Source organism: Podarcis filfolensis (genome assembly GCF_964270895.1).
Source record: "Podarcis filfolensis genome assembly, chromosome: 5".
NCBI lineage: Eukaryota > Metazoa > Chordata > Lepidosauria > Squamata > Lacertidae > Podarcis > Podarcis filfolensis.
In genome coordinates, this window is record NC_139608.1 from 81,599,648 (window position 1) to 81,614,034 (window position 14,387).

At 43.4% G+C, this 14,387-nt stretch overlaps 1 protein-coding gene across 17 annotated transcripts in view; it reads left to right on the forward strand.

Moving 5' to 3' along the window:
- LOC310762898 (disks large homolog 5-like) overlaps positions 1-14,387 on the forward strand; it is a 124,284-nt gene that overhangs the window by 75,169 nt on the left and 34,728 nt on the right. For 10 of the 17 annotated variants that reach the window (XM_083614542.1, XM_083614541.1, XM_083614557.1 and 7 more), the window contains 11 exons: positions 951-1,089; positions 1,242-1,386; positions 2,050-2,171; positions 3,271-3,363; positions 4,369-4,537; positions 7,024-7,101; positions 7,795-7,957; positions 9,126-9,259; positions 12,194-12,358; positions 12,973-13,156; positions 13,890-14,038. In XM_083614542.1, coding sequence (XP_083470668.1) covers positions 951-1,089; positions 1,242-1,386; positions 2,050-2,171; positions 3,271-3,363; positions 4,369-4,537; positions 7,024-7,101; positions 7,795-7,957; positions 9,126-9,259; positions 12,194-12,358; positions 12,973-13,156; positions 13,890-14,038 — 1,541 coding nt within the window. The remainder of the gene's footprint in view (positions 1-950; positions 1,090-1,241; positions 1,387-2,049; positions 2,172-3,270; positions 3,364-4,368; positions 4,538-7,023; positions 7,102-7,794; positions 7,958-9,125; positions 9,260-12,193; positions 12,359-12,972; positions 13,157-13,889; positions 14,039-14,387) is intronic. The other 7 variants (XM_083614553.1, XM_083614555.1, XM_083614549.1 and 4 more) reach the window with 3 other exon arrangements.

Consider the following 14,387-nt stretch of genomic DNA (forward strand, 5'->3'; position numbering starts at 1 on the left):
TGGTATTGGGGGATGAGTGTTCTGACCCCTGGGCCCTCACTTGTGGGGGTGCCTCAGGGTTCCGTCCTCTCTCCCATGCTTTTTTTTTTTTCATTGGGGTTGGCGCTGGGTGTTCATCAGTTTGCAGATGATACCCAGCTCTACCTCTCTTTTAAATCAGAACCAGTGAGGGCGGCGAAGGTCCTATGTGAGTGCCTGGAGGCGGTTGGAGGATGGATGGCACTAACAGATTTAGGTTGAATCCCGACAAGACAGAAGTACTGTTTTGGGGGGATGGGGTGGGTATTGAAGGACTCCCAGGTCCTGAATGGGGTAACTGTGCCCCTGAAGGACCAGGTGCTCAGCCTGGGAGTCATTTTGGACTCACAGCTGTCCATGGAGGTGCAGGTCAATTCTGTGTCCAGGGCATCTGTCTACCAGCTCCATCTGGTAAGCAGGCTGAGACCCTACCTGCCCACAGACTGTCATTAATGGTCACTAACAGACTTACCATACCCATTAGCGAATCACCCATCCCCCTCAATTATATATAAGGGTCTGATGACTTCTGTTTCAGTGTACCTGAAGAAGTGTGCATGCACACAAAAGCTTATACCTAAAACTATTCAGTTGGTCTCTAAGGTGCTACATTAAAAAAAAAAATAATTCTTTTGGAAGGATTCTTTTAAAGACTTTATTAGATCATATAACTTTCTTGAAGACTTGATTCTTTTAAGGGAGTTTTTAGGTTTTTAAGAAGAGTCTTTTTAACTTCTCTTTTTAAAGAATTGTTTTAATTTATTTTGACTACAGCAGACCAACACGGCTACCTACTTGAATCTCAGGGAACTGTTAGATATCTTTTGTGCAGCAAAATATGCTGGGCTAGATGTTGGTCATCCCTGCCATGCTGGATACCAGAATAATGACTTTGAGTTGAAAGTGTGTGTGATACTGAACTTTCCCCACAGGTACAAAAATATACTCCAGCAAGTGAAGAGCATCTTTCTCCTGAGCTGCAAGAATGGCCAATGTATTCACCAAAACAGTCTGGTAGGCACAGCGATGGGTTTGTGCCTACCTCTTTATACCCTGGAAGCCTGTCATCAGGTTAGTTACAACATAAGAACTGTGTTTTGATTTGAAATTTTGAATCCTTGGTAAGCAGAGGTGCTATCATTTATGCTGTTACGGGATGCATTTTTTCTTGTTGTTGAAGGAACCTTCAGCACTTAATTAATGTATTGTTCCATAACCTATAGGTACGGTACCACGAAACATTGCACCATGTCCTGCAGTAACAGCTGTTATGAGAAATCCTGTTTACACTGCTTGGAGCCATAGAGTTAACACCAGCAATTGCCCTTCTGTTGCCAGCCAATATTGTTATCAGCATATGCATCCCAGGTATGTAAAAAAAAGGAAAAAAGGAAAAAAAGAAGCTTGCTGGATCTGACTGAAAGTCTAGCTGTTTTTCTGTTCTGCTTTCAGCAGTGTTTGAGCACAATTCAAAGTGTTGGTGCTGACCTTTAAAGCCCTAAACAGCCTCGGCCCAGTATACCTGAAGGAGCGTCTCCACCCCCAGCTTAAGGTCCAGCTTTGAGGGTCTTCTGGCAGTTCCCTCCCTGCAAGAAGTGAGGTTACAGGGAACCAGGCATAGGGCCTTCTTGGTAGTGGTGCCCGCTCTATGGAACGCCCTCCCATTAGATGTCAAGGAAATCTGACTTTTAGAAGACATCTGAAGGCAACCCTGTATCAGGAAGTTTTTAATGTTTGATCTTTTATCGTGTTTTTAATATTCTGTTGGGAGTCGCCCACAGTAGCTGGGGAAACCCAGCCAGATAGACAGGGTATAAATAATAAATTACTATTATTATTATATCCAACCAAATGGTACATGAAGGCCACCATTTTGTTTCCATTTATTTCCCCACAAGCAAATTGGTGAATCGTCTCCATTCTGCTGTTGTGTTCTGATCACTTTCATATGTCAGGATTGTGTCTTAACCACACATAGTGGGTGATTGTTGATTCTGAACCAGTAACACCCAGCTTTTCTATGTGTTGTAGTGCTCAACACCAGGGCCGTCTGAGTTTGGACCTGAGTCACAAGCACTCTAGTGAGTGTTCTGACAACTCACGCACAAGGTCATCGCATGGTTCAAATTCACTGCCTTCTAGCGCAAGACTTGGTAAGTGGCATTTCGGATTGGGCAATGCAGGCCATTTCTTTCCTTCCTAAGTCTGTGCAATTGAGGAAAAAATATTCAGCTTTCTCTCTAGCTGTTGCTGCAAGATTCAGACTCTGTTCTCTGTCTTTGGCCACTCAGAGACAGTCCATTAAAACTTCCAGGAATGCTGCTGCAGTGCTGCCATGTCGATTTCTAGAATTCTCCCAAGTTAGTTCATGTACCAACCTCCTATGAGACACAGGAGTGAATCATTGGGTTTGTGCAGCCCTTGTAAGGTCTGTGTCAGGCCCCATGCACTACCCATGTCATATTACAAGCCCGCTGCACATGATTCCTTGTCTGAGTGAGTTTACATCCTTGTCTAGAATTACAAAAGCTAGAACAGAGCAATGTCTCTTTAATTGTGCTTGAGGGAGTTGGCGATGACTTTCTTTGGTTTGTCCCAATTGCATTCTTCATACTGAGAAAGATGTGAGCCTCCATAGGCCCTTGAAGAATGAGTGGTGTGTGTTTGTAGCTAAAGACAGCAGTTTCTCGATAATACAGGGGTGGGAAGGGTCCTGTTTTTAAGAACAAAAAGGCTGTAAGGCAAGCAGGGACAAATTCAGCCCTCCAGATGGTTTGGGACTACAACTCGCATCATTCCTGACCACTGGTCCTGTTAGCTAGGGATGATGGGAGTTGTAGTCCCAAAACATCTGGAGGGCTGAGTTTGCCTATGCCTGTGTGCAGAACCCTTTCTTCAAATGTTTTTCTCCCAGCTGAGCACAGTTCCAATATCTGAGCTCAGCTGAGGAGGAAAGTATTTGGGAGAAGGATAGCAGGGAGGGGACAATGGTGCCCCATTCCTTACCCATACATTCATTTTGGTTTTGTATTTTTTAAAAAAAAGATGTTCCCCCACGTGACTGATATATCTCCATTTAACTACCAGAGGATGTAGTTAAGATTTTTCTCTGAAATAATAAAGCTTGTTCCAGAGGACCACTTTATATTGCTACAGCAGAAATCTTGCATATCTCTTGTGGAATTCAGGGCCTAAAGGAGTTTCTCTCTTCTTTCTTCTTAATCCTGACTCTTTTTCCTTTTTCCTTTAAAGTAGGTTCTTCCAGCAACTTGCAATATAGGACAGAACGAATAAAAATACCATGGACGCCAAGGTACCCGAGGTCCGTCATTGGCTCTGATAGGGGTAATTTATTTATTTATATCATTTCTTTCTTGGGAATTACTGCATGAATGAAGAGTTCTGCGTTCCAGCTAGTAGATTTTTGTCAGTGTTTATAGCAGGGAACCCTCCCACCTTTGGTGGCCCCCCCGGGGTCACATTTGGAAATCTAAGAAACTGGCATGGGTACCACAACACAGCCATTTTGTAGAAGAAAAACACAGTAATGGGATGAGAATAGCCTCCTCCCCGAAGCACCAGGTAAAACACCCATGCACGCTCCTTTCACAGATACAACACAGGGGCAAAGAGAGGCGACCCCCAAATTAAAAAAAAACAAAACAAACAAGACCCTGATTTATTTATTTTTTAATTGAGAGGGTTAGGAAGGGGGGCTCAAGGGGGAATTTGAGGTTACCACGGTGAACATTGGGAAATCCAAGTTTTGAGCAAGGACATGACTCCCATCCCATATTTCTAGTGCATGCATATTAAAAATGTTCTTTCTACCCCCTCAACCTCTCAGTGTTAGTATGAAAAACCCCAAAAAAATTCATTAGAGCATTTATTATTTTATTTTTAATTTATTTATTTGGTTTTTCCGATTATAATTTTACACATATCCAACATACAACATAGAAACAAGATTTCAGAGAATCTCCTGGACTTCCCTCCTCCCCTTTGTGGGTCCTATTGTTAATCGTTTCCTCCTGCATCTTTTATGATAATCCAAATCTTTTACCTCTCCATTGTGCCCAAATTCACCTTTAAACTACAAGTGGTATTCCAATCCTATTAACTGTTTACAATGGTATTTAAGATAAGTTATAAATTTTCCCCATTTCCCATCATATCCTAGTGGTGGGGTAGTCTTTAAATAGTGTACATAATTTAACATTATGTGTTGTTCTTCTTGGAAGCCCACTATTAAAAACACTTGGAAGCCAATGTAAAGTGACGGTGTGACTTCCCCGATAACTTTTGCAACGCATCCAACTGCCATGGCTGCTCCTGTGCTGTTCTATACAGGTTCACTGTCTCATTCCGAATGTAGCAGCCCCAGCCTGGTAACCCCACCGCAGTCGCCGCTTAACCTGGAGACCTCATCCTTCGCCAGTAGCCAGTCGCAGAACTCGCTTTCCACCCTGCCCAGGATCTCGGTGAGCCCAGTGTCTGTAGGGCAACGTCGAAAAGACAAGTAAGTTATTCTGTAAATGTCTTAGGCAGGGCTAGTTAAAATAGTGGTTAAATGTGTAAATGGGGGGGGGGGGAATAGCTAGAGAAAGGGGGGAAATGTGATAAGAACAGAAACTGCAGCCTTCTAGACCAGTAGCCTTCAGCCCTTTCTCAATCTGGGACTTGCCTTTGACCCCAATCTGCAAAATTTGACTGATTGTCCCCCACCCCACCCCACCCCATCCCAGTCCCTACTACCTATGCTACCTTTCTGCTCCTCTCTTCCATGTCCCCTGGCTGTCCTTGTGCCCACTATCTTTCTGCTTTGCATTCTTTTTTCTTAAAAAATGGAGAAAAGCGGCAAAGGTGTGGGTTGGACCCCTGGTGCAGCCCACATTAGGGTGGCCCAGTTGTTGAGGACCAATGTTCCAGAGAGCAGTCCCTCCCCGAAAAGTTACAGGTGCCAGGTCACATAGATGCCCCCCTTCTGGCAGCAAACACAACAAGGAATGCGTTAACAGCTTACATGGGTTTGCTTCATGATTGCTCTTGGATTGACTGTTCCATTTTGGGGATCTTTTCACTTAACAGCTTATGGCCAGTATGATGAGCCAAGGCATGCGCCTAAATGGAAAGAAGAGAGAGAATTACCGTATTTTTTGCTCTATAAGACTCACTTTTCCCCTCCTAAAAAGTAAGGGGAAATGTGTGTGCGTCTTATGGAGCGAATGCAGGCTGCGCAGCTATCCCAGAAGCCAGAACAGCAAGAGGGATTGCTGCTTTCGCTGCGCAGCGATCCCGCTTGCTGTTCTGGCTTCTGGGATTCAGAATATTTTTTTCTTGTTTTCCTCCTCCAAAAACTAGGTGCGCCTTATGGTCTGGTGCGTCTTATGGAGCGAAAAATGCGGTACATGTGTCTAAATGAAGACATATGTGTGTGCGATCTTTAATTCTTGCAGGGTTGAACAGCATGTGAAGAAGCTTCACTCTTGCGCTGTAGAAAAGAAAGGACCGCGACCAGGGCATTCCTGACTTTATTGCGGTCAAAGGAAGGGTGACCAGTGATCCATGCATAATCCATTGCAAATAAAACAATTTCTGGGTAGCAGAAGGGTGAAAGGCAGTAGTACAATCTGAACCGCGATGACACCCCTTTCTGTGACACATGAAACAGAAAGGTCTGGCAACTCTGATCTGCCCCATCTTTTCTGCTTGAGGGATAAGTATGATAAGATGTCAGTGTTTTGCTGAGTATTAACCCCCCCTCTGTACTTAAGGTTAAGCAGGTGCTATGTAAACTCATGGCAGTTTCACGAACTCCCAAAGGAGCTGACTGCATCTGAGCAAAGCTTTTCCAGGGAATATGAAAGATTCTTACAAAAAGATTCATGACAAAATTCGCAATCACAGAGACTCTCCTGTCATCACACTGAGCAAAGGCAGTGGTGTCCCTTTCTATACATGACCAAATCTGTGAAGCTCCCGTTCAAAGCATTGAAAGGTGCATGGAGGGACAGAAGTAGCTTACAGATTGGTGGATTTTTGGAGCATATTCATTAATCTGTGAATGGGTTGGCTGGTGGTCTTCCCCAGCTCTCCAACCCCCCAATAATATTGGAGGAAGATGCCGTATATACCAAGGGCTGGGTCGTACATGATGTTAGAGCGCTTGGGGCTGCCAGTGGACTCACATGCAGGCCAACTGACTAGCAGAGGCTTCTATCTCCGGTCATAAGAGTATTATTATTATTATTATTATTATTATTATTATTATTATTATTATTCACTACAGCCCTGTCTGCTACTCTCACAAAAACAATACTTTGGAAATAACGTTCATAAAGCACACCCCTCTTTTTTCATTTTGTTTTCCAAAGAAGCACCTATGCAAAGACTGTTTTGCCCAGAAACCAGGCCAGGTCTGGCTTCTCTGGCGTGGGCAGCTCATGCATGTGTTTAATAGAAATGTATCATGTACTCTATTCAATATGTTTATTCTTCGTACAAGAGTACCCACAAGAGTACAAGTGCCTTAGAGCTGATATCAAGAGTCTGTGGTTAATCTTGCACCTTGGGGAGAGGGGGGAATTGGAGTAAAAAGCCAAACAGTTTGCTGGGAGCTGGGAGCTGTCACCCAACCACCCACTGAGCGGATACTTCCCTGTGCAAACAGCAAGATGGCTGAGAAAGCTGCGGCTTCCTTCCCTACCAATAGTGGAAGTTTAGCCCAGGGTTTTGCATGCCTGAAACTACCCAAAGTCAAGAGGTTGGCGGCCTTGGTGCCATATGCAGGTGAATGGTGCATGCATCACAGCCACTAGGAGTTGTCAGTCAAACAGTTGACACGAACCAGGGTTGAGCTGCGTTTGGTAGGAAATTGGTACCAAGGCTTGACTTGCACTTTTCATGGGGCTTGATTTCTGGTCTCAATTTAGTCTCTGTTGTTACTATCTCTCTTTCTAAGTGTTTCTTCTTCTCTTCCTTTCTGCACCCCTCTGCATCTTTCAGATATTTGTTCCGTAATAGGTCTTTTCTGAGAATCCCTGTGGCTCCTAGGCCAAGGTTCTGTTCACTAAGGAGTTTGAGGTTGGCTTGATATAAAGGTTGTCCTTCTCAAGCAGTATTTGCGCACCTTCCCTGTGCTATTTACATGTTTGGATAATTCCCCCCAAAGGAAAAATTGCATGGTAATTGCAATCCTACCATGCAAGCTGCCATTTTTAATGGCTTGACCATTTTTAATGGTTTGATTTTTTTACAGCTGCTTAATTTTCATTGACTAATGTTGTGTTCCCTGCATACAAATATTAAATATTGGTATTGTGCTTTCCTTGCTCTTGCCTTACCATGTTATATTTATGTTTGTTGCCTCTTAAGGATCTCACATTTCTTTGTAAATTGGCGTAAGGTTCCTTCTAAAACATTTTCTAAAATGCATATTATATATGTTCGCTTACCTATATATAATATGGATAAAGGTGTGTTTTGTTTCAAACTCATCATTTAATTTCTACTTCTTGTGTTATAATTTTCTTCCCTCCCTTTTTGTTCTTCTCTCTAAATGCATTTAAAATGTTCGTTTTAATTGATTTGGCCACCATACATTGCATGATGGTGTTAAGACAATGCTGCTTCTTGCAGCATTTCTGTTTTTAAGGTGGTCTTCTGCTTTTAAGGGTTAGGGTGGGAATGAGTAGTGCATGTCTTTTGCATAATTCGTTCCGTTTTGTTTGGGGTGTCCATGGTTTGATGGTTCCTCCTTCTCATTTCCTCCCAAAGGCCTTATATGGAAGAACCGCGGCATGTCAAAGTCCAGAAGGGCTCAGAGCCACTAGGAATCTCCATCGTATGTGGTGAAAATGGTGGGATCTTTGTCTCTAAAGTGACTGGTGGCAGCATTGCCCATCAGGCTGGCCTTGAATATGGTGACCAGTTACTGGAGGTAAAGGTTTTCTGACCTTTGTAAGCTGACCAATGCTGCTATTTTTACACCAGGGGCAGCTTGCTCCAAATGGTTTAGATGCCGGCATTTACAAATTGCCAATTTTATTTGCGGATCAACTTGTTTTCATAAACAGAATGGATATCACAATGTACTTAGTGTGTTGCTATTTCTACAGTAGCCTGAAATTGCCACCTACAAACACAGGAAATGAACCAAACAGGGATTTGGGTCTGTATCGCCCATTGGAGGAGCAGCAACCTGCTCTGGGTCCCCAATGAGTATTCCTGCATGTTAACACACATTTAGAAATATGCGTTGCCACATTCACACATTGCACTTTTGAATTAAGCTGTAATGTGAGAATTCTAAAAGATGGGGTGGCAGCTTCTTTTGACTTACCCCCTTGCTAAGTTGTTTGGCATGTTTACAATCAAATTTCACAACATTGCTGTCTTGGATGCCTAAAAGAAGAGCATGGGGGTCCCACAAAGTTGTTACTCATATTGACGTAATCCAATAGGAGGAAACAAAGCCAGTCAAATTGTCATCAGTAGTGCTCATCCTCTTTCACTCACCTATTCATCTTCCAAATGTTCATTGCTGGCTACTGGATCAAACTTTTCGGCCTGGACAAATGTTCAAATAGCACCTATTTGGATCAGAGGGAGTGCCCACAAGGCTTGTGTTTCCACGCACCCTTGAATTTACTTAAAATTTAAAGGTTAATTAGTCTTTGGTATCCCACCAGCCTCAGAAAAATGTTAATCAAATTTGAAATGCATTTACTTCATTGTATGTGTGTTTAAAATGTTTCTTATGTAAAAAGCTGGCTTTTTATTTAAAAAAAATACTATTTAGGAAAAGCTTTCTGTACTTAAGTAGGTCAGTAAGTTATCCACTTACAGAGCAGTCAGGTCAAATTGTCAAGATTTTATGATGCCATTGATTTTTTCTTCAAAGTGGTAATTAAATAATATAGAATCAATAATGGCATTCCTATCCACCCTCACTTGAACTCGACAAATATCTTGCACTACAGATCCAATAAATCGGGGGGGGTCAAATTTCAAAAAGCAATATGAAGTTAAATGGGGAGATCTATACTTATTTCATCAGCAGGAATGTGCTGCTGAATTCATGTGTCTTCCTCCTTCTCCTCCCACAGTTTAATGGAATAAATCTGCGGAATGCTACAGAACAGCAAGCGCGGCTCATCATCGGACAGCAGTGTGACACCATAACTATTCTAGCACAATACAACCTACACATGTTCCAACTTGGCAATCACTCAAGATCAAGGTAAGATTGGTTAGCCCTTATCCAGGATGGCCTACGCTGTGTGAACTGATAGTTTTTGCTTTCTCGGATCAGGCATCTGGAGGCTGGCAGATAGCTGTAATTGTTAAGCTTCCTTAGTTGTGGTTTGCTATGATGTTTGAATTGAACCACTGTGAAATACATATTCTCCCTGAGGACGACTGGTGGGAAGAGTGCATATTGTTTTCCATGTCAACAACCCCAGGCTGAAAACAAACAAACAAACAAATTTCTTTCCAGTAGCACCTTAAAGACCAACTAAGTTAGTTCTTGGTATGAGCTTTCGTGTGCATGCACACTTCTTCAGATACACTTGAGACAGAAGTTGCCAGATCCCTCTATATAGTGAGAAGGTGGGGAGGGGTATTACTCAGAAGGGTGGTGGGAATGGGTGATTGGCAGATAGCTGTGATGAGCCTGTTGACGACTCTTAACGACTGCAATAGGTCTTACAGGAAAAAGCAAGGGGTGAGGTGAGAAGGTGAAAAATAGCTTTGTCATCCAGGACGCCCCATCATTTCAGGTATTGGCACTATTACAGTAGGTGTCTCCGGTTATATGGACTCTGTTCTGAAACCATATGCCATCAGTGCTCCCAGCTATGTACGTGACACCACAGATTTTCTGAGGAAAATACAATCTTTAAATAATCTTCCCAACAATACTATACTAGCTACTATGGATGTGGAATCTCTGTATACCAACATCCCACACAACGATGGTTTACAAGCTATAAGGAACACCATTTCAGATAAAACCACAGCGGACTTTGCCACCAAACTCTGCCAATTTGTCCTTACCCACAACAACTTCAAATTCGGTGATGACCTGTTCCTTCAGATCAGCGGCACAGCAATGGGCACCCGCATGGCCCCACAGTATGCCAACATCTTCATGGCAGATTTAGAACAACGTTTCCTAAACTCCTACCCACTCAAACCTCTCTTGTACCTGCGATACATTGACGATATTTTTATCATCTGGACACATGGTCAACAGACCCTAGACACCTTCCACCAGAAATTCAATGATTTTCACCCCACAATCAACCTAACAATGAATCAATCCATGCAAGAAATACATTTTTTGGACACTACTATAAAAATACAGGATGGACGCATAGACACCACCTTATACCGTAAACCAACTGACCGACAAACATATCTACATGCCTCTAGCTACCATCCCAAACATACCAAACAGTCCATTGTATATAGCCAGGCACTACGTTACAGCCGTATCTGTTCCAATTCTACAGACAGAGACTCTCACCTAAGAGATCTACAGCAAACCTTTTTGGAACTAAAATACCCAGCAGATGAAGTTAGACAACAGATCAACAGAGCCAGACAGATACCCAGAGAGAACTTGCTGCAAGACAGACCCAAAAAAGAAAATAACAGAACACCTCTAGTCATCACATACAGCTCCCAAGTTAAAACAGTACAACGCATCATCAGAGATCTACAACCTCTCCTGGACAATGATAGTTCTCTTTCTCAAGCTCTGGGAGGAAGACCTTTCATTGCCTACAGACAGCCACCCAACCTTAAACAACTCCTAACCCACAATAATACTACAACCAGACGTAACACGGACACTGGCACCAGAGCCTGCAATAAACCCAGATGCCAACTTTGCTGCCACATACACCCGGACAACACCATTACTGGCCCCAACAACATCACACATACCATCTCGGGACTATTTAATTGCTCATCGTCTAACATTGTATATGCCATCAAATGCCAACAGTGTCCTTCAGCTCTCTATATTGGACAAACAGGCCAAACCTTACGCCAAAGAATAAACGGACATAAATCGGACATCAAGAATCACAAGACAGAGAAACCAGTAGGAGAACACTTCAATCTCCCAGGACATTCTATACAAGATCTCAAAGTAGCTGTTTTACTACAAAGGAATTTCAGAAATAGACTGGAAAGAGAAGCTGCTGAATTGCAACTCATTACCAAACTTAAAACCATGGAGAGACCTGGTCTGAACAAAGACATTGGATTCTTATCTCATTATAAATGACAAAGCTATTTTTCACCTTCTCACCTCACCCCTTGCTTTTTCCTGTAAGACCTATTGCAGTCGTTAAGAGTCGTCAACAGGCTCATCACAGCTATCTGCCAATCACCCATTCCCACCACCCTTCTGAGTAATACCCCTCCCCACCTTCTCACTATATAGAGGGATCTGGCAACTTCTGTCTCAAGTGTATCTGAAGAAGTGTGCATGCACACGAAAGCTCATACCAAGAACTAACTTAGTTGGTCTTTAAGGTGCTACTGGAAAGAAATTTGTTTGTTTGTTTGTTTTGAGTATGGCAGACCAACACGGCTACCTTTCTGTAACTGAACCCCAGGCTGAACCTCCTTATTGGGTGTCGAAACCAAGAGCCAATCACAACACTTGTCTGAAGCAGTGAAAGGGTGTGCGGGGGGACGGGATTCTTGACAGCAAATTTATATGTTACACAGGAATGACATGTATTTTTAGGTACCTCTCACCTGTTTTGGAATCCAGTTCACAGGAGCAGATTCCATCCCGCCAGCACCCAGTACATTCTACAGAGCTGCTGCCATCTACACCAACCAACCCTTCCTAGTCCAGGCTACTGCAGTTGTGCCTTGCTCACTCTGGGACCGGCTGCTTTTGTCTGCTGGGGGAGAACAGCTGATCCCAGAATAATCAAGATGCCAGTCACTTCAGCTGCTAGCCAGGACCAGGATAGATCTATATTCTATAGGCAGCAGGGGCAGTCATCCTTAAGCTTTTGGAGCAGGTTGTGGATGAAAATCTAAGCACCCATTTAAATATCTAAATATCTGAAACTGTTTAGATATAATGCAGTTGATCAGCTTTTAATTTTTGTGGTATTCTTCTTCTTCCTTCTGCTAACTTGAGCTCCCGGCTAGAACCCGTGAGCAGCCATTCCACTCCACAAGGCAGCGGAGCTGCAACCCCTGACAGCCATTCCATAATTGATACTGTGAGCGAACAGGATGAAGGGACCATGACGCCTCCATCCAAGCAGACCACCCCAACCACCAGTCCCCGCAATTCAATCAGGTAACCTGCTTCCTCATTTCACTTCATGAAGATTCTCCCTTTCTCTTTCTCTTTCTCTGCATCTTTGGGGTTGGGCAGCTGCTCTGTCTTCTAGACTTACTCAAGGGGAGTAGGGTTGAAAGCTGAGTGCCAAATTTGAAAGCAAGGGCTCCACTTCTACAAGGAGCTTGGTCCTCACATTGCCCTTCTCCGGGGCCAAGCAATTCAGCACGAGGGAGTGGGAGTTCCCAAGAGGAACACTGAATCTGGATCCATGGTGGCAGTGCTATTTTTCTAGAAAAACAGGTGCTGGAACTCACCATGAATGCCTCCATTCTTCTTTTATAATGGCAACGGTGCCCACCTGAGAGGTGCTGGTACTGAGTTCTGGCTGGGGAAAAAAGCCCTGCATGGTGGAAAGGAGTTGATTCCTTCCTGCCAAATAATGCCACAGCGAACTCAAATGGGGGCAGCTGGGACATCTTTGGGGCCTCTCTTGCTGAGAGCTGAGAGATAGCAAGGGAACAGGGGTTAAGGGCTGGCTGGAGCTGAGGGTTCGGAGGAGCAGGACCTGATGAGAATCAGCTTGTCAAACAGGCCTTGGGTGTCTTTTCTTTGTCTCTTGCCATTGAAAGGAATTCTGTAGACACCAGCAAGAGGACACCTGAACCTAGAACAGTTACCATTAAGAAGTCCCAAGTGGAACTCGGAATCCAGATCTGTGGTGGAAACCTACATGGTATTTTTGTGTCCGATGTAGAAGATGACAGCCCTGCCAAAGGACCTGATGGGCTGGTGCTTGGAGACATGATACTTGAGGTAAGCAGTAGATATAAAAGGAAGGTGGTTGGTGGTTCAAACTCTTGCAGAATCTGTGGATGCAAAACACATCCATAGTTTCCCCCATGAAAGGGAAAGCAGCTTGGGTTTGTTTGTTTTTCGTGGACAAAAATGGTTAGCGAGGAAAGAGGAATTCATCCCTTGTTTTCTTCCTCTTCTCATGCACCCACATGCCACCACCACTCCAGCTGATCCTTCATTTGAGATTCCAGGATACTGCTAGTGCTTTTGGAGAGGAAAAATAAAATACCATAAGGAAAAGTAATCGTACAACTACATCTGATATGTAGTCTGGCCCTCAAATATTCAAGTGTGATGAGGAAGGTTGAGATAAGCAGGAAATCTATTAGGTCTCGGTTGGGAAATGTACAAAATTTGAGGTGGAATGTCATCTGAGACCAGCAAGGATGCTTAAGATTCAGAGCAGTGATGCATGGATGAAATAGGGCCTAGACATTCTCCAATGAATGACGTTTCTGAAAACTTGTTCTGCCCAGCTGTATTATTGGACTGGGTTGCCATTTCCCCATTTTTCCATTAGCGAAGACGCTGGGTTCTTAATTCACTGTGAATGTATTTCCTTTCCCCCTCTTTTGGCATAGTCAGGCTTTCTAGTCCCACATAACATCCTTTTCATTGTTTGGTTTGTTGGACACGTGCATCCGATTGGAGATTTCAAGTGTTTTTGTTTCTTCTGCTTCCTCCCCCCCAGTATGGATCTGTTGACATGCGGAACAAAACAGCCGAAGAAGCTTATCTTGAAATGCTCAAGCCAGGTGAAAACGTTAGAATAAAAGCTCAGTACAGAATAGAAGAATTCAACAAGATCAAAGAGTTACCCGGAGATGGATTCTATGTCAGGTATGTAAAAGTTCAATTGGTAAACTAGGAGACTGTTCATCTGCTACAACTGTGGGCTAATTCACACAGATATGAGCATCTCTTGAACTTTCAGCACTTGATGGCTTGCAGATGAACGTGTAAATGGGCTGCATTGAAAGCATTGTGTACATTGTGTTTGAACTGAGTATAGGGAACAGGACAGCACTGTCTCCAGTGACTTAATCTGCAACAGTTTATTTGCACATAAAAGTTGTCACTTGATGCTATAGTCAACAAAAGCGAGCATGCATCCCACTTTTATGAATACAACTCAAGAGCACACCTACAAAATTGGCATCAAAAGTTCAGTCACCATAAGGCAAACTGT